The sequence below is a fragment of the Bombina bombina genome, chromosome 4 (genome assembly GCF_027579735.1).
Source record: "Bombina bombina isolate aBomBom1 chromosome 4, aBomBom1.pri, whole genome shotgun sequence".
NCBI lineage: Eukaryota > Metazoa > Chordata > Amphibia > Anura > Bombinatoridae > Bombina > Bombina bombina.
In genome coordinates, this window is record NC_069502.1 from 688,351,477 (window position 1) to 688,374,437 (window position 22,961).

The 22,961-nt window shown below is 39.0% G+C and overlaps 1 protein-coding gene across 1 annotated transcript in view; it reads left to right on the forward strand.

Annotated features, from left to right (window-relative positions):
- CDC40 (cell division cycle 40) overlaps nt 1-22,212 on the forward strand; it is a 183,825-nt gene extending 161,613 nt beyond the window's left edge. The window contains exons 13-15 of the mRNA XM_053710851.1: nt 1,736-1,812; nt 20,779-20,923; nt 21,504-22,212. Coding sequence (XP_053566826.1) covers nt 1,736-1,812; nt 20,779-20,923; nt 21,504-21,681 — 400 coding nt within the window. The 3' untranslated portion in view covers nt 21,682-22,212. The remainder of the gene's footprint in view (nt 1-1,735; nt 1,813-20,778; nt 20,924-21,503) is intronic.
- The last annotated feature ends 749 nt before the right edge of the window (nt 22,213-22,961 follow it).

A 22,961-nucleotide genomic window follows, 5' to 3' on the forward strand; every position in this document is an offset into this window, starting at 1 on the left:
GCATTATCCGTCTGGCCAATGAGACAGCAGGACATAAGCCTCCTCAGAGGATTACGGCTCATTCAACTAGGGCTGTTCTTTTTGGACCTTTAAGAACATGGCTTCTATGGAGCAGATTTGTAAGGCAGCGACTTGGTCTTCTTTACATACTTTTGCAAAATTTTACAAATTTTGATGTTTTTGATTCAGCGGAAGCCCTCAGTTTAGGGTCCGCCTCCTTTTACCCTCCGGTTTTTTTTATTCTGTGTCCTCTAGAGCTTGAGTAATGAATGTAACAGTGGACTCTCCTCCCATTAAGATGGAAAACATAAATTATGCTTACCTGATAATTTAATTTCCATCTGTGGGAGGAGAGTCCACTGCTCCCGCCCGTTTCTCCGGTGGGTGGACCAAAATTTAATTTTTTCTTCTGGCACCATTTATACCCTGATATTTCTCCTACTGTTCCTTGTTCCCTTGGCAGAATGACTGGGGGATAAGGGGAGTGGGGGAGGTATTTAAGCCTTTGACTGGGTTGTCTTTGCCTCCTCCTGGTGAACAGGTTCTTAATTCCCACAACTAATGAATGAAGCAGTGGACTCTCCTCCCACAGATGGAAATTAAATTCAGGTAAGCATAATTTATGTTTTTACTGTTTTACATTTACTGTGATTCGTTCTCCATCACAAATTAGCATCAGTCATGCATATAAAATACAAATAAGTGTTAAAATATTTTCCATGAAATAAAAAATTTAAAGGTACATGAAACAAGTTTTTTCTTTTCTTTCTAGATTTAGATAAAACATACAGTTTGTAATTAGCTTTCCTTTTTATTCTAATATCAAATTTACTTTATTCTTAGTATCCTTTTGTTGAAGGAGCAGCAATGCACCACTGGGAGCTAGCTGGACATATCGGGTGAGCCAAAGACAAGAGGCATATGTGCAGCGGCCAATCAGCAGCTCACTCCCAGTAGTGCATTGCGGTTCTTGAGCCTACCTAGGTAAGCTTTTCAACAAAGTATACCTAGAGAACAAGGCAACTTAGATAATATATGTAAACTGAAAAGTTGTTTAAAATTGCATGCTCTATCTGAATTATATTATAGTTGAATTCTGACTTTACTGTCCATTTAACTTAAATCTGTCTATTCAGATTATGAAAGTAACAGGGTTTGCCTGTTACGCATCCCTAGGGGATTATGTTGTTACTTTAAATTTTATATGTATATGCTTATATACATATATATTTGTGTTAATATGTGTGTATACACATATAAACACACAAATCTATGTTTATATTCAAATACATATATATATTTTTAATTTGCTGTCCGAATTACCACCTGAGCTGCGCTAGGTCTCACGGGATCAGAACAAGGCTCTCATTTGAGCCTATGAGAGCGTGCTCTCTGGAGCTAAAGGTTTCCAGACAATGCGCATTGCGCCTGACTTGTAATACCAGCACACATTAGCGTGCACTAATATTACTGAATGGAGTGTGAAATAAATTTGCGCTCCACTCGTAATCTATGCCTTCGTTTTTAGTGGGTTCCATCAGGATTCTCATTCACAAATCTTTAAAGGGAACATGAAGAATATTTATAATTTTAAAAGCCTAACCAATAAATTTTAATCTAATTCAGCATTGATTGATCACAGCAATAACCTGCTGGAGCTAGTAGAGAAGAATTTGAATTGCATTGTATAAAAGTATTTTTACACCTTTAATTGCATGCTGTTCTCCATTTATAGGGACATTCCTGTGGATTTTAAGTATATTGCAGAGCCAAGTATGCACTCAATGCCTGCTGTCACTTTGTCTCCAAATGGTAAGAACACACAATACGGATTGCTTTGTCTTTATACACACAGGTCGCTTTGTATTTTATGTTCTGCCTGCTTTTACATATTTCATGCATTTTATTTAATTTGTTTTTAAATATAGTCTTGTAACTAATATGTGAAACAGTTTGCTTGTTTCTATATATACAAAAAAATTTTTAACTTGCAGGCCTTCTTAATATTTTTATAATATGAATTAGTAAATTAGACTATATTTCTGATTTAATTAACAGCTAGTGCCTTTTAAAATGTTATCCATTAAGAAACTTACAAATAATTAGCTGCATCAATTAATTTTCTCCCTAATTGTCTGTCTCTCAATAATGTGCTGCCCTTTCTCCAATACATAACGGCAAATCTTAAATGCATTTCTCTCATATTCATGTGATATATAGTGTTGAGCTTTCCATTAATAGGTAGTAATTCATTGATAATTTTGGGAGCCTCCCCATGGCTTTTTATTTTTTAATGTTTTGCTTACATGTTTTCTGAGTATAGAATGACTCTCCTCAGCAATTTGACTTTCTTTTGCTGCAAAGGTCAGGCCACTCTATATTTGCAGGGCCTCATTTTAAAAGTCCCCTACTAGTTAAAGGGACAATGAACCCACATTTTTTTTTCTTTCGTGATTCAGATAGAGCATGCAATTTTAAGCAACTTTCTAATTTACTCCTATTATCAATTTCTTTCATGTAATTAGCAAGAGTCCATGAGCTAGTGACGTATGGGATATACATTCCTACCAGGAGGGGCAAAATTTCCCAAACCTCAAAATGCCTATAAATACACCCCTCACCACACCCACAATTCAGTTTTACAAACTTTGCCTCCGATGGAGGTGGTGAAGTAAGTTTGTGCTAGATTCTACGTTGATATGCGCTCCGCAGCAAGTTGGAGCCCGGTTTTCCTCTCAGCGTGCAGTGAATGTCAGAGGGATGTGAGGAGAGTATTGCCTATTTGAATGCAGTGATCTCCTTCTACGGGGTCTATTTCATAGGTTCTCTGTTATCGGTCGTAGAGATTCATCTCTTACCTCCCTTTTCAGATCGACGATATACTCTTATATATACCATTACCTCTGCTGATTCTCGTTTCAGTACTGGTTTGGCTTTCTACAAACATGTAGATGAGTGTCCTGGGGTAAGTAAATCTTATTTTCTGTGACACTCTAAGCTATGGTTGGGCACTTTGTTTATAAAGTTCTAAATATATGTATTCAAACATTTATTTGCCTTGACTCAGAATGTTCAACTTTCCTTATTTTTCAGACAGTCAGTTTCATATTTGGGATTATGCATTTGAATTATTCATTTTTTCTTACCTTCAAAAATTTGACTCTTTTTTCCCTGTGGGCTGTTAGGCTCGCGGGGGCTGAAAATGCTTCATCTTATTGCGTCATTCTTGGCGCGGACTTTTTTGGTGCAAAAATTTGTTTCCGTTTCCGGCGTCATACGTGTCGCCGGAAGTCGCGTCATTTTTTGACTTTATTTTGCGCCAAAAATGTCGGCGTTCCGGATGTGGCGTCATTTTTGGCGCCAAAAGCATTTAGGCGCCAAATAATGTGGGCGTCTTATTTGGCGCTAAAAAATATGGGCGTCGCTTTTGTCTCCACATTATTTAAGTCTCATTTTTCATTTTTTAGAAGCTTGTTCTTTGGCATTTTTTCCCATTCCTGAAACTGTCATTTAAGGAATTTGATCAATTTTGCTTTATATGTTGTTTTTTCTCTTACATATTGCAAGATGTCTCACGTTGCATCTGAGTCAGAAGATACTACAGGAAAATCGCTGTCTAGTGCTGGATCTACCAAAGCTAAGTGTATCTGCTGTAAACTTTTGGTAGCTATTCCTCCGGCTGTTGTTTGTATTAATTGTCATGACAAACTTGTTAATGCAGATAATATTTCCTTTAGTAAAGTACCATTGTCTGTTGCAGTTCCTTCAACATCTAAGGTGCAGAATGTTCCTGATAACATAAGAGATTTTGTTTCTGAATCCATCAAGAAGGCTATGTCTGTTATTTCTCCTTCTAGTAAACGTAAAAAATCTTTTAAAACTTCTCTCCCTACAGATGAATTTTTAAATGAACATCATCATTCTGATTCTGATGACTCTTCTGGTTCAGAGGATTCTGTTTCAGAGATTGATGCTGATAAATCTTCATATTTATTTAAAATGGAATTTATTCGTTCTTTACTTAAAGAAGTATTAATTGCTTTAGAAATAGAGGATTCTGGTCCTCTTGATACTAATTCTAAACGTTTAGATAAGGTATTTAAATCTCCTGTGGTTATTCCAGAAGTTTTTCCTGTTCCTAATGCTATTTCTGCAGTAATTTCCAAAGAATGGGATAAATTGGGTAATTCATTTACTCCTTCTAAACGTTTTAAGCAATTATATCCTGTACCGTCTGACAGGTTAGAATTTTGGGACAAAATCCCTAAAGTTGATGGGGCTATTTCTACCCTTGCTAAACGTACTACCATTCCTACGTCAGATGGTACTTCGTTTAAAGATCCTTTAGATAGGAAAATTGAATCCTTTCTAAGAAAAGCTTATCTGTGTTCAGGTAATCTTCTTAGACCTGCTATATCATTGGCTGATGTTGCTGCAGCTTCAACTTTTTGGTTGGAAACTTTAGCGCAACAAGTAACAAATCATGATTCTCATGATATTATTATTCTTCTTCAGCATGCTAATAATTTTATCTGTGATGCCATTTTTGATATCAGAGTTGATGTCAGGTTTATGTCTCTAGCTATTTTAGCTAGAAGAGCTTTATGGCTTAAGACTTGGAATGCTGATATGGCTTCTAAATCAACTCTACTTTCTATTTCTTTCCAGGGTAACAAATTATTTGGTTCTCAGTTGGATTCTATTATCTCAACTGTTACTGGTGGGAAAGGAACTTTTTTACCACAGGATAAAAAATCTAAAGGTAAAAACAGGGCTAATAATCGTTTTCGTTCCTTTCGTTTCAACAAAGAACAAAAGCCTGATCCTTCATCCTCAGGAGCAGTTTCAGTTTGGAAACCATCTCCAGTCTGGAATAAATCCAAGCCTGCTAGAAAGGCAAAGCCTGCTTCTAAGTCCACATGAAGGTGCGGCCCTCATTCCAGCTCAGCTGGTAGGGGGCAGGTTGCGTTTTTTCAAAGAAATTTGGATCAATTCTGTTCACAATCTTTGGATTCAGAACATTGTTTCAGAAGGGTACAGAATTGGTTTCAAGATGAGACCTCCTGCAAAGAGATTTTTTCTTTCCCGTGTCCCAGTAAATCCAGTGAAAGCTCAAGCATTTCTGAATTGTGTTTCAGATCTAGAGTTGGCTGGAGTAATTATGCCAGTTCCAGTTCCGGAACAGGGGATGGGGTTTTATTCAAATCTCTTCATTGTACCAAAGAAGGAGAATTCCTTCAGACCAGTTCTGGATCTAAAAATATTGAATCATTATGTAAGGATATCAACGTTCAAGATGGTAACTGTAAGGACTATCTTGCCTTTTGTTCAGCAAGGGAATTATATGTCCACAATAGATTTACAGGATGCATATCTGCATATTCCGATTCATCCAGATCATTATCAGTTCCTGAGATTCTCTTTTCTGGACAAGCATTACCAGTTTGTGGCTCTACCGTTTGGCCTAGCTACAGCTCCAAGAATTTTTTCAAAGGTTCTCGGTGCCCTTCTGTCTGTAATCAGAGAACAGGGTATTGTGGTATTTCCTTATTTGGACGATATCTTGGTACTTGCTCAGTCTTTACATTTAGCAGAATCTCATACAAATCGACTTGTGTTGTTTCTTCAAGATCATGGTTGGAGGATCAATTTACCAAAAAGTTCTTTGATTCCTCAGACAAGGGTAACCTTTCTGGGTTTCCAGATGGATTCAGTGTCCATGACTCTGTCTTTAACAGACAAGAGACGTCTAAAATTGATTGCAGCTTGTCTAAACCTTCAGTCACAATCATTCCCTTCGGTAGCCTTATGCATGGAAATTCTAGGTCTTATGACTGCTGCATCGGACGCGATCCCCTTTGCTCGTTTTCACATGCGACCTCTTCAGCTCTGTATGCTGAATCAATGGTGCAAGGATTACACAAAGATATCTCAATTAATATCTTTAAAACAGATTGTTCGACACTCTCTAACGTGGTGGACAGATCACCATTGTTTAATTCAGGGGGCTTCTTTTGTGCTTCCGACCTGGACTGTAATTTCAACAGATGCAAGTCTCACAGGTTGGGGAGCTGTGTGGGGATCTCTGACGGCACAAGGAGTTTGGGAATCTCAGGAGGTGAGATTACCGATCAATATTTTGGAACTCCGTGCAATTTTCAGAGCTCTTCAGTTTTGGCCTCTTCTGAAGAGAGAATCGTTCATTTGTTTTCAGACAGACAATGTCACAACTGTGGCATACATCTATCATCAAGGAGGGACTCGCAGTCCTCTGGCTATGAAAGAAGTATCTCGAATTTTGGTTTGGGCGGAATCCAGCTCCTGTCTAATCTCTGCGGTTCATATCCCAGGTATAGACAATTGGGAAGCGGATTATCTCAGTCGCCAAACGTTGCATCCGGGCGAATGGTCTCTTCACCCAGAGGTATTTCTTCAGATTGTTCAAATGTGGGAACTTCCAGAAATAGATCTGATGGCGTCTCATCTAAACAAGAAACTTCCCAGGTATCTCTCCAGATCCCGGGATCCTCAGGCGGAGGCAGTGGATGCATTATCACTTCCTTGGAAGTATCATCCTGCCTATATCTTTCCGCCTCTAGTTCTTCTTCCAAGAGTAATCTCCAAGATTCTGAAGGAATGCTCGTTTGTTCTGCTGGTAGCTCCGGCATGGCCTCACAGGTTTTGGTATGCGGATCTTGTCCGGATGGCCTCTTGCCAACCGTGGACTCTTCCGTTAAGACCAGACCTTCTGTCTCAAGGTCCTTTTTTCCATCAGGATCTGAAATCCTTAAATTTAAAGGTATGGAGATTGAACGCTTGATTCTTGGTCAAAGAGGTTTCTCTGACTCTGTGATTAATACTATGTTACAGGCTCGTAAATCTGTATCTAGAGAGATATATTATAGAGTCTGGAAGACTTATATTTCTTGGTGTCTTTCTCATCATTTTTCTTGGCATTCTTTTAGAATACCGAGAATATTACAGTTTCTTCAGGATGGTTTAGATAAGGGTTTGTCCGCAAGTTCCTTGAAAGGACAAATCTCTGCTCTTTCTGTTCTTTTTCACAGAAAGATTGCTATTCTTCCTGATATTCATTGTTTTGTACAAGCTTTGGTTCGTATAAAGCCTGTCATTAAGTCAATTTCTCCTCCTTGGAGTTTGAATTTGGTTCTGGGGGCTCTTCAAGCTCCTCCATTTGAACCTATGCATTCATTGGACATTAAATTACTTTCTTGGAAAGTTTTGTTCCTTTTGGCCATCTCTTCTGCCAGAAGAGTTTCTGAATTATCTGCTCTTTCTTGTGAGTCTCCTTTTCTGATTTTTCATCAGGATAAGGCGGTGTTGCGAACTTCTTTTGAATTTTTACCTAAAGTTGTGAATTCCAACAACATTAGTAGAGAAATTGTGGTTCCTTCATTATGTCCTAATCCTAAGAATTCTAAGGAGAAATCGTTGCATTCTTTGGATGTTGTTAGAGCTTTGAAATATTATGTTGAAGCTACTAAATCTTTCCGAAAGACTTCTAGTCTATTTGTTATCTTTTCCGGTTCTAGAAAAGGCCAGAAAGCTTCTGCCATTTCTTTGGCATCTTGGTTGAAATCTTTAATTCATCTTGCCTATGTTGAGTCGGGTAAAACTCCGCCTCAGAGGATTACAGCTCATTCTACTAGGTCAGTTTCTACTTCCTGGGCGTTTAGGAATGAAGCTTCGGTTGATCAGATTTGCAAAGCAGCAACTTGGTCCTCTTTGCATACTTTTACTAAATTCTACCATTTTGATGTATTTTCTTCTTCTGAAGCAGTTTTTGGTAGAAAAGTACTTCAGGCAGCGGTTTCAGTTTGAATCTTCTGCTTATGTTTTTCATTAAACTTTATTTTGGGTGTGGATTATTTTCAGCAGGAATTGGCTGTCTTTATTTTATCCCTCCCTCTCTAGTGACTCTTGTGTGGAAAGATCCACATCTTCGGTAATCATTATCCCATACGTCACTAGCTCATGGACTCTTGCTAATTACATGAAAGAAAACATAATTTATGTAAGAACTTACCTGATAAATTCATTTCTTTCATATTAGCAAGAGTCCATGAGGCCCGCCCTTTTTTTGTGGTGGTTATGATTTTGTATAAAGCACAATTATTCCAATTCCTTATTTTATATGCTTTCGCACTTTTTTATCACCCCACTTCTTGGCTATTCGTTAAACTGAATTGTGGGTGTGGTGAGGGGTGTATTTATAGGCATTTTGAGGTTTGGGAAACTTTGCCCCTCCTGGTAGGAATGTATATCCCATACGTCACTAGCTCATGGACTCTTGCTAATATGAAAGAAATGAATTTATCAGGTAAGTTCTTACATAAATTATGTTTTTTCTTCATTCTCTTGCTATCTTTATTTGAAAAAGAATGCATCTAAGCTTTTTTTTTTTGGTTTAGAACTCTGGACAGCACTTTTTTATTGGTGGATGAATTTATCCACCAATTGGCAAGAACAACCCAGGTTGTTCACCAAAAATGGGCCGGCATTTAAACTTACATTCTTGCATTTCAAATAAAGATACCAAAAGAATGAAGAAAATTTGAGGAGTAAATTAGAAAGTTGCTTAAAATTTCATGCTCTATCTGAATCACGAAAGAAAAAATTTGGGTTCAGTGTCCCTTTAACACCCTCCTCTTTGTTTCGTTTTTGCAAACTTATATGTCATGGTTTTAGTATCTATTTACTTCCTATATGCAGTCTGAATAAAAGTTATTAAAAGGGCAGTGAAATTGTAATACAAAAATAATGCTGGGCCCCATATACTAAGCATGGTGTGCACAAGGTTCCTAACCTGTCAGCCCAGCTTTGCATCGTCTGCTTCCCTGATGTACCATTACACACTAACTTAATTAACACAGGCCTGTCAATCACCCCAAACAAACATGTTCAGGGTGATTTCTCTGCCAACTCAGAGGTGACCGCTGCTTGGGCTCAAAAGGCAGAATATGCTGCTTAGTACATTGAGCCCTATGTCTAGTAAAAAAAAACCTTTGCAATAAATTTTCATTATTTATTTTCACCCCTTTTCCTATAAAAGGGGTACTGTAGTCAGAAAACTTGTGATATAAAATGTCTGTGTAGTTAAACAACTTTGCAATATATGTTCATTATTTATTTGCCCCCTTTTTCCTTTAATTGAACTTGTTGGTTTTCCAGTTCTTAGAGCATGGTAAGCAATGTTTTACAAACTTAAATTTCTAAGTAATAGGCGCTGCAGTGTTAAGATTTAGGATTTCTAGTTGTATCTCTTCTGCTATTGCAATAAAAGAGACTGCAAGCAAGACATGTATAGCAATCCTAATATGGTTTCCAGTAAGTCTTGTTTGCACAGTCTTTATTACCTGTTTTTATATTTGTCACTAAATGCCCTAATCAGAAGAAATAGATAAGGGGGAACTTAAAGGGGTATTAAACAATAAATACATTTCAGCAAAGCCCAGGAGTAATATGTAGATGTACTGAATTTTTTACAATATAAAATGTATTAACATTTTTTGCAGCTAAAGTTGTTAATATTGAAAGTATAGTATTGAAATATAAGTAAATAAATTATAGTATGCTAGCTCTGTATTGTCCAGCATATCAGTTTAAAGATTACAACATTTTATGCAGTCTGGGTGTCAACATTTTTAATGTATTAACACCTTGTTTGCTGCAACTGTTATCAATAGCCAAACTCCACACACCACTTGCCTATTTTGAATGGGCCAATCCTGGCTTCTCTTTAGAATAGACACAGCTAGCCACTGCAATTTTGTTGGCAAAAGTACTGTTTTGCAGTTCTTTATCTTATCATTTCTGCTGAAGCCAATCAGTGACACATATGTGGCAGAGTTAGGCTTGTGATGTCTTTGGTGTGCAGTTTCAGCTCTTATAATGGAAAATCCCTGTTTTCAGACTTAAATGTCACTTTAAGAAACTTTCCATTGAAAATTCTCCTGAGATCAACACTTTATATATTCTCCCCAACAAATATTGTGCACGGTGAGTCTACGGGATCACCAATTACTGTTGGAAATACCACTCCTGGCCAGCAGGAGGAGGCAAATAGCAGCACAGCAGAGCTGTTAAGTATCACTTCCCTTCCCACATACCCCAGTCATTCTCTTTGCCTCTAGTGCAAGGAGAAGGTGAAGTAATTAGGATATGGAGTCAGTGCCTATTTCTGTTGATACATGTAAAATTTGCCAAGATGCCCAAGTGGAACCACCATTGCCTTTTTGTAGTTCTTGTATAGAAAGAACTTTATTATATAAAGATAGACTGTTTAATTCTGAGCCAGTATTCTCTCAAGTGGATGCTGTTCAACCAATGCCACAGTCTTCTCCACAAGTGTCCCAATTTGTTCCAGTGTCTCACTCAGTGCCCTGTGCTTCCTCTCTTTTGCCCGAAAGAATGGTGTTGAAAGATATTGCGGCCCAGGTTTTCTTAGCTGTATCTGAGGCTTTAGCGGCTATCCCTATACTGCAAGGAAAACGTAAAAGTAATATTGTTGAGTCAGACAGCGGGGTATCTGATCCATCTCAGGCTATTCAGGTTGCACCTTCTCATACATAAGAGGAGGATACTTCAGTAGCCTCTGAGGGAGAACTCTCAGATGTGGATAGTGTAAATCCTGCTTCTGATGCTGAAGTGGTTTCCTTCAGGTTCAAGCTTGAACACCTCAGTGTCTTATTAAAGGAGGTTTTAGCTACCTTGGACGACTCTGAGGCACCTATTGTAGTCAATCCTAAAAAGTCTAGTAAATTAAATAGATATTTTGATGTCTCAACTCCTGAGGAGGTGTTCCCAGTCCCCGACTGGGCCACCGAAATTATTACCCGGGAATGGGAGAGACCAGGGAAACCTTTTTCCCCTTCTCCTGTTTTTAGGAAAATTATCCCGGTCGCAGATTCTATCAAGGAATCCTGGCAGTCGGTCCTCAAAGTGGAAGGGACGATTTCTACCTTGAAAAGAGAACTACTGTTCCTATTGAGGCTAGTTGCTCTTTCAAAGATCCCATGGATAAAAAGCTGGAGTCATATCTAAAGAAGATGTATACTCATCAAGGGTTACAATGGCAACCAGCGATATGCTTTGCTACTGTAACCAGTGCGGCAGCTTACTGGTTTGACGCCTTGTCTGCTTCATTCCAAAAGGAAACTCCCTTGGAGAAGATTCAGGATAATATAAAGGCTCTAAAGTTAGCCAATTCTTTTATTACTGACACTTCCTTATAGGTCATTAAGTTGAGAGCCAAAATTTCTGGTTTCGCTATAGTGGCCCGTCGGGCTTATGACTTAAATCCTGGTCTGCTGATGTTTCTTCCAAGTCTAAACTTTTGGCTATACCTTACAAGGAAAATACCTTGTTCGGGCCGGCATTAGCAGAAATTATTTCCGCTATCACGGGCGGTAAAGACTCTTTTCTGCCCCAAGATGAGAAGAACATGATTAAGGGACGTCAGAATAATTTTCATTCCTTTAGTAACTTCAGAGGTAAGTCTGCCCAGGCCTCTACCAAACAGGAGCAGCTCAAGCCCTCGTGGAAACCTGGTCAGGCTTGGAATAAGAAGCAATCCAAGAAACCCGCAGCTGAGTCAAAGTTAGCATGAAGGGGTGGCCCCCCATCCGGGATCGGATCAAGTAGGGGGCAGACTTTCTCTTTCCGCTCAAGCCTGGGAGCGGGATGTCCCAGACACTTGGGCAGTGGACATCGTCTCTCAAGAATACAAATTAGAGTTCAAGACCTTTCCTCTCAGAGGAAGGTTCCACCTCAAGATTATCTGTAGACAAGACAAAAAGAGGCGTTCTTGAACTGTGTGCAGGCTCTTTCCCTCTTGGGAGTGGTGGTCCCTGTCCCATTGCAGGAACAGGGCCTCAGGTTTTACTCAAACCTGTCCATGGTTCCCAAAGTACCGTGGAACTGTGGTTCCTCAGAGTACCGTCCTTCAAGATGGAGACTATTCGTTCCATTCTGACTCTGATTCAAGAGGGTCAATTCATGACAACCATAGACCTGAAGGATGCGTACCTACACGTTCCCATTCTCACAGGGATCATCACAAATATCTGAGGTTTGCCTATCTAGACAAACACTTTCAATTTGTAGCACTTCCATTTAGCCTTGCCACAGCTCCCAGGATTTCCTCAAAGGTCCTGTGAGCTCTATTGGCAGTGATTTGATCTCAGGGAATTGCTGTGGCTCCTAATCTAGACGACATTTTGGTTCAGGCTCCATCCTTTCAGTTAGCAGAATCCCATACAAAGACTGCTGGCTTTTCTTCGTTCCCACGGTTGGAAGATCAATCTGGGGAAAAAACTCCTTGGTTCCAACTACACGAGTGACCTTAGGAACCATTATAGATTCTCTAGCTATGAATTTTTTTCTGACGGAGGTCAGAAGAAACAAGATTTTGTCCGCTTGCCTGTCCCTACAGTCAGCGACTCGACCATCAGTAGCCCAGTGCATGGAGGTAATAGTTGATGGTCGTTTCTATGGACATAGTTCCGTTTTTGCTTGGTTTCATTTGAGACCTCTGCAGCTATGCATGCTCGCTCATTGGAACGGGGACTATACAGATCTTTCTCAAAGAATAGTTCTGACTCAATCAGCAAAGAACTCCCTACCATGGTGGCTGTCTCAGGTACATCTGTCCCAGGGGACGTGTTTTCAAAGTCCTTCTTGGGTAATTGTGACCACGGATGCCAGCCTGTTGGGTTGGGGAGCAGTCTCAGAACTCACTGAAGGCACAAGGACTGTGGTCTCAGGAGGAATCTGCTCTCCCCATAACATTCAGGAGTTGAGAGTGATTTTCAATGCATTGATGGCTTGGCCTCAACTGGCCCTAGCAAGGTTCATCAGATTTCAGACGGACAACATAACCTCAGTGGCCTACATCAACCACCAAGGGGGAACTCGGAGATCCTTAGCCATGAAGGAGGTGGCACGGATCATCCAGTGGGCGGAGGCTTACAATTGCTATCTATCTGCCATCCTCATTCTAAAAGTGGACAATTGGGAAGCGGATTTTCTAAGCAGACAGACTTTCCATCCCGGGGAGTGGGAACTCCATCCGGAGGGGTTCACCAGGTTAACAACCAAATGGGGGTTATCAGAGTTGGGCCTGATGGCGTCTCGTCAGAAAACCAAGCTTCCAAAGTATGGTTTGAGGTCAAGAGATCCTCAAACCTTTCTGATAGATGCTCTGGCAGTTCCTTGGAACTTCAGGTTTGCATATCTCTTCCCTCAGTTTGCTCTCCTTCCGCGTGTCATCGCCCGGAAAAAGCAGGAGAGAGCGTTGGAGATTCTAATAGCTCTTGTGTGGCCTCGCAGGATCTGGTATGCAGATCTAGTGGACATGTCGTCGCTGCCTCTGTGGAGATTACCGTTGAGGAAGGACCTTCTACTTCAGGGTCCCTTCCTTCATCCAAATCTCACTTCTCTGAAGCTGACTGCTTAGAGACTGAACGCTTGATTTTAGCTAAGCTGGCTTTTTTCCGAATCGGTCATCAAGACCATGGTGCAGGCTTGTAAGCCTGTTACGAGAAAGATTTATCATAAGATATGGCGTAAATATCTTTATTGGTGTGAGTCGTCTAAAGGATATTCTTGGGCTAAGGTCAGAATCCCAAGTCGTTTGTCTTTTCTCCAGGAAGGTCTGGAGAAGTGGTTAGCGGTCAGTACCCTCAAGGGTCAGATTTCTGCTCTATCCATTTTGCTGCATAAGCGTCTGGCGGACGTGCCGGATGTCCAATCCTTTTGTCAGGCCCCGGTCAGAATCAGGCCTGTGTTTAAATCAGTTGCTCCTCCTTGGAGTCTTAACCTTGTTATTAGAGTTTACAACAGGCTCTGTTTAAGCCTATGCATTCCATAGATATTAAGTTATTATCTTGGAATGTTTTGTTTCTTACTGATATTTCTTCTGCTCAGAGAGTTTCTGAACTTTCAGCCTTGCAGTGTGATTCTCCTTTTCTGATTTTTCATTCGGATAAGGCAGTTCTTCGTACCAAGTTTGGTTTTCTTCCTAAGGTTGTTTCGGACAAAAATATTAATCAGGAAATTGTTGTTCCTTCTCTCTGTCCTAATCCTTCTTCTCATAAGGAATGTTTATTACACAACCTAGACGTTGTGCGTGCTTTTAAATTCTACTTGCAGGCAACTAAAGACTTCTGTTAGTCTTCTTCTTTGTTTGTTTGCTTTTCTGGTAACCATAAGGGTCAGAAAGCTACTGCCCCTTCTGTCTTCGTTTTGCGTATGAGACTGCTGGACAGCAGCCTCCTGAGAGAATTACAGCTCATTCCACCAGGGTGGTGTCTTCCTCTTGGGCCTTCAAGAATGAAGCCTCTGTTGATTACATCTGTAAGGTGGCGACTTGGTCTTCTTTGCACACTTTTTCTAAATTCTATAGTTTTGACACTTTTGCCTCAGCGGAGGCTTCCTTTTGGAGAAAGGTTCTCGAAGCAGTGGTACCTTCTGTTAAGGTTACCTGTCTTGCCCTCCCTTATCATCTGTGTCCTCTAGTTTGGGTATTGATTCCCAATAATAATTGATGATCCCGTGGACTCACCATGTCATTAGAAAGAAAACAAAATGTATGCTTACCTGATAAATTTATTTATTTCTTGACACTGAGTCCACTGCCCTCCCTGTTTTCAGACAGTTTTTGTTATATAAACCTCAGTCACCTCTGCACCTTGTGTTATTTCTTTTTTTTCTCCTTTCCTTCAGTCGAATGACTGGGGTTTTTTGGGAAGGGAAGTGATACTAAACAGCTCTGCTGTGGTGCTCTTTGCCGCCTACTGCTGGCCAGGAGTGGTATTCCCAACAGTAATTAATGATTCCGTGGACTCACCGTGTCAAGAAAGACATTTATCAGGTAAGCATACATTTTGTTTTCTTTCATGTAATTAGCAAGAGTCCATGAGCTAGTGACGTATGGGATATACATTCCTACCAGGAGGGGCAAAGTTTCCCAAACCTTAAAATGCCTATAAATACACCCCTCACCACACCCACAATTCAGTTTTACAAACTTTGCCTCCCGTGGAGGTGGTGAAGTAAGTTTGTGCTTAAGATTCTTCGTTGATATGCGCTTCACAACAGGTTGAAGCCCGGTTTTCCTCTCGAAGTGCAGCGAATGTCAGAGAGACGTGAAGAGAGTATTGCCTATTTGAATACAATGGTCTACCTCTAGGGGATCTATTTCATAGGTTCTCTGTTATCGGTCGTAGAGATTTCTTCTCCTACCTCCCTTTTCAGATCGACGATATACTCTTATATACCATTACCTCTACTGATTCTCGTTTCAGTACTGGTTTGGCTATCTGCTATATGTAGAGGAGTGTCCTGGGGTAAGTAAATCTTATTTCTTTGTGACACTCTGCGCTATGGTTGGGCACTTTATATGTAAAGTTCTAAATATATGTCTATAAACTTATATTTGCCTTGATTCAGGATAATCAGTATTCCTTTTTAAATACAGACTGTCAGTTTCATTATTGGGATAATGCATTTAATTATTTTTTCTTACCTTGAAAAATTTCATTTGACCATTTTTTCCTGCATGCTGTTAGGCTCGCGGGGGCAGAAAATGTTTCTTTTTATTACGTCATTTTTGGCGCAAACTTTTTGGCGCTAAAAATTTTGTCATTTCCGGTGACGTAATTTATGCCGGAAGTTGTATTCTTTTACGCATGCGTATTCAGACATTTTTTTGCGCCAAAAAAATGTGGGCGTCTTTTTTACTCATATTATTTAAACATTTCTTTTTCTTTGCTTCTGGTTCTAGAAGCTTATTTTTTGCATTCTTTCCCATTTCTCAAACTGTCATTTAAGGAATTTGATAATTTTGTTTTATATGTTGTTTTTTCTATTACATATTGCAAGATGTCTCATCCTGACCCTGGATTAAAATCCACTAATGGACAGACGCTGCCTGATGCTGTTTCTACCAAAGTTAAGTGCATATGTTGTAAACTTGTGGTAACTGTTCCTCCAGCTGTAGTTTGTGAAAGCTGTCATGATAAACTTTCCAATGCAGATTCTGTTTCCATTAGTAATAATCCTTTACCTGTTGTTCCTTCAACATCTATTGTTCAGGATGTTCCTGTTAATGTAAAAGAATTTGTTTCTAATTCCCTTAGGAAGGCTCTGTCTGTTATTCCTCCTTCCAGTAAACGTAAAAGGTCTTTCAAAACTTCTCACATTTCAGATGAATTTTTAGATGACCGCCATCATTCTGACTTATCTGTTTCTGATGAGGTTTTTTCTGGTTCAGAAGATTCTACCACAGATATTGATACTGATAAATCTTCATATTTATTTAAGATGGAGTTTATTCGTTCATTGTTTAAAGAAGTTTTGATTGCTTTAGATATGGAGGAGTCCAGTCCTCTTGATACTAAAACTGCTAAACGTTTAAATTCGGTTTATAAACCTCATGTGTTAATTCCGGAAGTTTTTCCAGTTCCTCACGCTATCTCAGATGTGATTGCTAGAGAATGGGATAGTCTGGGTTCTTCATTTACTCCTTCTCCAAGGTTTAAGAAATTGTACCCTGTGCCATCTGATAGACTGGAATTTTGGGATAAAATCCCTAAAGTCGATGGGGCTATCTCTACTCTAGCCAAACGTACTGCTATTCCTACGGCAGATAGCACTTTGTTTAAAGATCCTTTAGATAGGAAAATTGAATCTTTTTTGAGAAAAGATTATTTATGTTCAGGTAATCTACTCAGACCTGCTATCTCTTTGGCTGATGTTGCTGCAGCTTCAACTTTCTGGTTGGAGACTTTAGCACAACAAGTGACAGATCATAATAGCTATAGCATTGTTAAACTTCTTCAGCACGCTAATAACTTTGTCTGTGATGCCATTTTTGATATCATTAGAGTTGATGTCCGGTATATGTCTTTAGCTATTTTAGATAGACAAGCTTTATGGCTTAAATCCTGGAATGTAGATATGACTTCTAAATCAACTTTGCTTTCTCTCTCTTTCCAAGGTAATAAGTTGTTTGGTTCTCAGTTGGATTCTATAATTTCAACTGTTACTGGAGGGAAGGGTGCTTTTTTGCCTCAGGGGAAAAAATCTAAAGGTAATTACAGGGCTGCTAATCGTTTTCGTTCCTTTCGTCAGAAGGAGCAGAAACCCGATCCTTCCCCTAAAGGAACAGTTTCCGGTTGGAAACCTAATCCAGTCTGGAGTAAATCCAAGCCTTCCAGAAAGTCAAAACCAGCCCCTAAATCCGCATGAAGGTGCGGCCCTCATTCCAGCGCAGCTGGTAGGGGGCAGGTTACGATTTTTCAAAGATGTTTGGATCAATTCGGTTCACAATCTTTGGATTCAGAACATGGTTTCGCAAGGGTACAGAATAGGTTTCAAAGTAAGACCGCCTGTGAGAAGATTCTTTCTCTCACGTATTCCAGTCAATCCTGTGAAGGCTCAGGCGTTTCTGAAATGTGTTTCAGACCTAGAGTTAGCTAGGGTAATTATACCAGTTCCAGTTCTGGAACAGGGTCTGGGGTTTTATTCAAATCTATTCATCGTACCAAAGAAATAGAATTCTTTCAGACCGGTTCTGGATCTAAAAATATTGAATCGTTATGTAAGGATACCAACATTCAAAATGGTAACTATAAGGACTATTCTGCCTTTTGTTCAGCAAGGGCATTATATGTCTACAATAGATTTACAGGATGCATGCCTGCATATTCCGATTCATCCAGATCACTATCAGTTTCTGAGATTCTCTTTTCTAGACCAGCATTACCAGTTTATTGCTCTTCCATTTGGTCTAGCAACAGCGCCAAGGATCTTTTCGAAGGTTCTCGGTGCCCTTTTCTCTGTAATCAGAGAATAGGGTATTGCGGTATTTCCTTATTTGGACGATATCTTGGTACTTGCTCAGTCTTCACATTCTACAGAATCTCATACGAATCAACTTGTGTTGTTTCTTCAAGAACATGGTTGGAGGATCAATTTGCCAAAGAGTTCCTTGATTCCTCAGACAAGGGTAACCTTTTTAGGTTTCCAAATAGATTCAGTGTCCATGACTTTGTCTCTGACAGAAAAGAGACGTCTGAAATTGGTTTCAGCCCGTCGAAACCTTCAGTCTCAATTTTTCCCTTCGGTAGCATTATGCATGGAGATTTTAGGTCTCATGACTGCTGCATCGGATGCGATCCCTTTTGCTCGTTTTCACACGAGACCACTCCAGCTTTGTATGCTGAACCAGTGGTGCAGGGATTATACAAGGATATCACAAATAATATCTTTAATTCCCAATGTTCGATCATCTCTAACTTGGTGGATGGATCACCATCGTTTAGTTCAAGGGGCCTCTTTCGTTGATCCAACCTGGACTGTGATCTCATCAGATGCGAGTCTATCAGGTTGGGGAGCTGTTTGGGGATCTCTGACAGCGCAAGGGGTTTGGAAATCTCAGGAGGCGAGATTACCAATCAACATTTTTGAACTCCGTGTAATTTTCAGAGCTCTTCAGTTTTGGCCTCTTCTGAAGAGAGAATTGTTTATTTGTTTTCAAACAGACAATGTCACGACCGTGGCATATGTCAATCATCAAGGGGGGACTCACAGTCCTCAAGCTATGAAAGAAGTATCTCGGATACTTGTATGGGCGGAATCCAGCTCCTGTCTAATTTCTGCGGTTCACATCCCAGGTGTAGACAATTGGGAAGCGGATTATCTCAGTCGCCAGATGTTACATCCGGGCGAATGGTCTCTTCATCCAGAGGTTTTTCTTCAGATTATTCAAATCTGGGGACTTCCAGAAATAGATCTGATGGCCTCTCATCTGAACAAGAAACTTCCCAGGTATCTGTCCAGATCCCGGGATCCTCAGGCGGAAGCAGTGGATGCGTTGTCAATTCCCTGGAATTATCATCCTGCTTATATCTTTCCGCCTCTAGTTCTTCTTCCGAAAGTAATCTCCAAAATCATAATGGAGTTGCCAACCTTGGACACTTCCGTTAAGGTCAGACCTATCTCAAGGCCCTTTTTTTCCATCAGGATCTCAAATCATTAAATTTGAAGGTATGGAGATTGAACGCTTAATTCTTAGTCATAGAGGTTTTTCTGACTCAGTGATTAATACTATGTTACAGGCTCGAAAATCTGTCTCTAGGAAGATTTATTATCGAGTTTGGAAGGCTACCAATCTCTTGGTGTTCTCCTGGCATTCTTACAGGATTCCTAGAATTTTACAATTTCTTCAGGATGGTTTGGATAAAGGTTTGTCTGCAAGTTCTTTGAAAGGACAAATATCTGCTCTTTCTGTTCTTTTTCACAGAAAGATTGCTAATCTTCCTGATATTCATTGTTTTGTACAGGCTTTAGTCCGTATCAAACCTGTTATTAAGCCAATCTCTCCTCCTTGGAGTCTTAATTTGGTTTTGACAGCCTTACAGGCTTCTCCGTTTGAGCCTATGCATTCTATGGGCATTAAATTACTTTCTTGGAAAGTACTGTTCCTTTTGGCTATCTCTTCTGCTAGACGAGTTTCTGAGCTATCTGTTCTTTCTTGTGAATCTCCTTTTCTGATTTTTCATCAGGATAAGGCGGTGTTGCGGACTTCATTTCAATTTTTACCTAAGGTTGTGAATTCTAACAACATTTGTAGAGAAATTGTTGTTCCTTCATTATGTCCTAATCCTAAGAATTCTAAGGAAAGATCGTTACATTCTTTGGATGTAGTTAGAGCTTTGAAATATGTTGAAGCTACTAAAGATTTTAGAAAGACTTCTAGTCTATTTGTTGTTTTTTCTGGTCCTAGGAAAGGTCAGAAGACTTCTGCCATTTCTTTGGCGTCTTGGTTAAAGTCTTTGATTCATCATGCTTATGTGGCGTCGGGTAAGTCCCCGCCTCAAAGAATTACGGCTCATTCTACTAGGTCAGTTTCTACTTCCTGGGCTTTTAGGAATGAAGCTTCTGTTGATCAGATTTGCAAAGCAGCGACTTGGTCTTCTTTGCATACTTTTACTAAATTCTACCATTTTGATGTGAAGCAGTTTTTGGTAGAAAAGTACTTCAGGCAGCTGTTTCTGTTTGATTTGTCTGCTTATATTTTCAGTTTTTTTCATTTTAAAGATTAAAACTTGATTTGGGTTGTGGATTATTTTTAAGCGGAATTGTCTGTCTTTATTTTATCCCTCCCTCTCTAGTGACTCTTGCGTCGAAGTTCCACATCTTGGGTATCTGCTATCCCATACGTCACTAGCTCATGGACTCTTGCTAATTACATGAAAGAAAACATAATTTATGTAAGAACTTACCTGATAAATTCATTTCTTTCATATTAGCAAGAGTCCATGAGACCCACCCTTTTGTTGTGGTGGTTATGATTTTTTTGTATAAAGCACAATTATTCAAATTCCTTATTTTCGCTCCTTTTTTATCACCCCACTTCTTGGCTATTCGTTAAACTGAATTGTGGGTGTGGTGAGGGGTGTATTTATAGGCATTTTAAGGTTTGGGAAACTTTGCCCCTCCTGGTAGGAATGTATATCCCATACGTCACTAGCTCGTGGACTCTTGCTAATATGAAAGAAATGAATTTATCAGGTAAGTTCTTACATACATTATGTTTTTCCTGTAAGGGAGTGGCCTTTTGTAGGAGGATCGTTTAGAATATTGCAAACTACACTGTATTCTTTATTGGCTGTAGATGTGTCCCTTTCACATGAATATGATTCTGAGAAAAATAAACTTACTTGATAGTAAGTTGATCACTTGTTTTCACAGGTAAATGGTTGGCATGTCAGTCAATGGACAATCAGATCTTAATATTTGGTGCCCAGAACAGATTCAGACTGAATAAAAAGAAAATTTTCAAAGGGCATATGGTGGCAGGTTATGCTTGCCAAGTTGACTTCTCACCAGATATGAGGTGAGTGTAAAGTAATACATGTTTGTTATGATATAATTTAATAAAACATAACTATACACAAATCCTTGTTTATATATAGAAACCAACCTTGTGGAATTAGATTTATCTTTTTAACCAGCGTCAGGTACCCAAAATTGCATGTTGGGATAGCTTATAGTATTTGTTTAGATGTAAGGGATTTATACAATAGCAAAACACTGCAAGTTTAGACTTTTTATAGCATGAAAGAGTGTAACGCAATTCTATTTCACTGAATAAGAACTACCCGAATATTAAAGGAATATAGGAAATAACAATATATGGGAAACCCAAACATTCATATATGGACAAATAATTGTTGAGTATACCTAGAAAATATATTTAATGCTTGATATATGCATAGTTAAGACTGGCATTCTTTAATTCTATATGATCATGTAATATTTATTGTATTTGTATGTATAACATAAGAAAATGGTTTGAAAGCTTCAAACATCTAACTACAAACTTAAAAAATCTCTCTTGTTAGATGGGTATTTAGTAATAGTTTATTCCAAGAAATAAAAAAAATTAATTTCATATATATACTTTTTTTTATCAGTTATGTGGTATCTGGAGATGCTGATGGAAAACTGAACATCTGGGACTGGAAGACAACAAAACTTTATAGCAGGTTAAAGGCTCACGATAAAGTTTGTATAGGTGCTGTTTGGCACCCGCACGAAACTTCCAAAGTCATCACTTGTGGATGGGACGGTCTTATTAAACTCTGGGATTAAAACGTCAAATTAAATACTTTTAACAATTGGCTAATAACAATAAATTGTCAATGATTTGATATATATTATGCAGAGTGATCCAAGGAACTGTTGGTAAGGCTATTGATCTGAAAAATGACAACCATCATGGAAGCACAATGGAACACAACTGCAACATGGCACCTCTTTTGTATTATATATCAGGTCATATGCTTGTGGCATTTTTGTCTTTATGGATCTCATTCTTGCAGTTGCCAAATTGTGTCTTTGTTATACATGCAACATACTGGATATTTAGCATTCTGTTTTTGTTTATCTTTTATTTTAAAGGATTTTTATGTACATAATACAACTCTTGCATAAAAAGTTTACCTCCTTTTTTTTTTCCTCCAAATCATAGTTTGTTTACATAACAAAGTGACATTCATTAAAATGCTCTATTCAACTCTTTAAACCTTTTATTTAAAGTAACAAACAGATTAATGTGTATATTCCATGGAATTTAAAGATGACTGTATTATATTAAAGGGCGATAAACATTTGTGTACAGAACCTCGTTTTGTAAGTAAAAATAAAATTTTAATGACTTTTTTAAAAAAAATAAAAAATTGATGTGTGGTTTGTTGAATAAATCGTGTGCATTTCTAACATGACAACAAGTAAATCTATTTTCTCCAACATAGGTGTGTCCGGTCCACGGCGTCATCCTTACTTGTGGGGATATTCTCTTCCCCAACAGGAAATGGCAAAGAGCCCAGCAAAGCTGGTCACATGATCCCTCCTAGGCTCCGCCTACCCCAGTCATTCTCTTTGCCGTTGTACAGGCAACATCTCCACGGAGATGGCTTAGAGTTTTTTAGTGTTTAACTGTAGTTTTTATTATTCAATCAAGAGTTTGTTATTTTAAAATAGTGCTGGTATGTACTATTTACTCTGAAACAGAAAAGAGATGAAGATTTCTGTTTGTAAGAGGAAAATGATTTTAGCAACCGTTACTAAAATCCATGGCTGTTCCACACAGGACTGTTGAGAGGAATTAACTTCAGTTGGGGGAACAGTGAGCAGTCTTTTGCTGCTTGAGGTATGACACATTCTAACAAGACGATGTAATGCTGGAAGCTGTCATTTTCCCTATGGGATCCGGTAAGCCATTTTTATTCAGACAGTAAATAAGGGCTTCACAAGGGCTTATTAAGACTGTAGACATTTTCTGGGCTAAATCGATTCATATATTACACATATTTAGCCTTGAGGAATCATTTAATCTGGGTATTTTGGTAAAATAATATCGGCAGGCACTG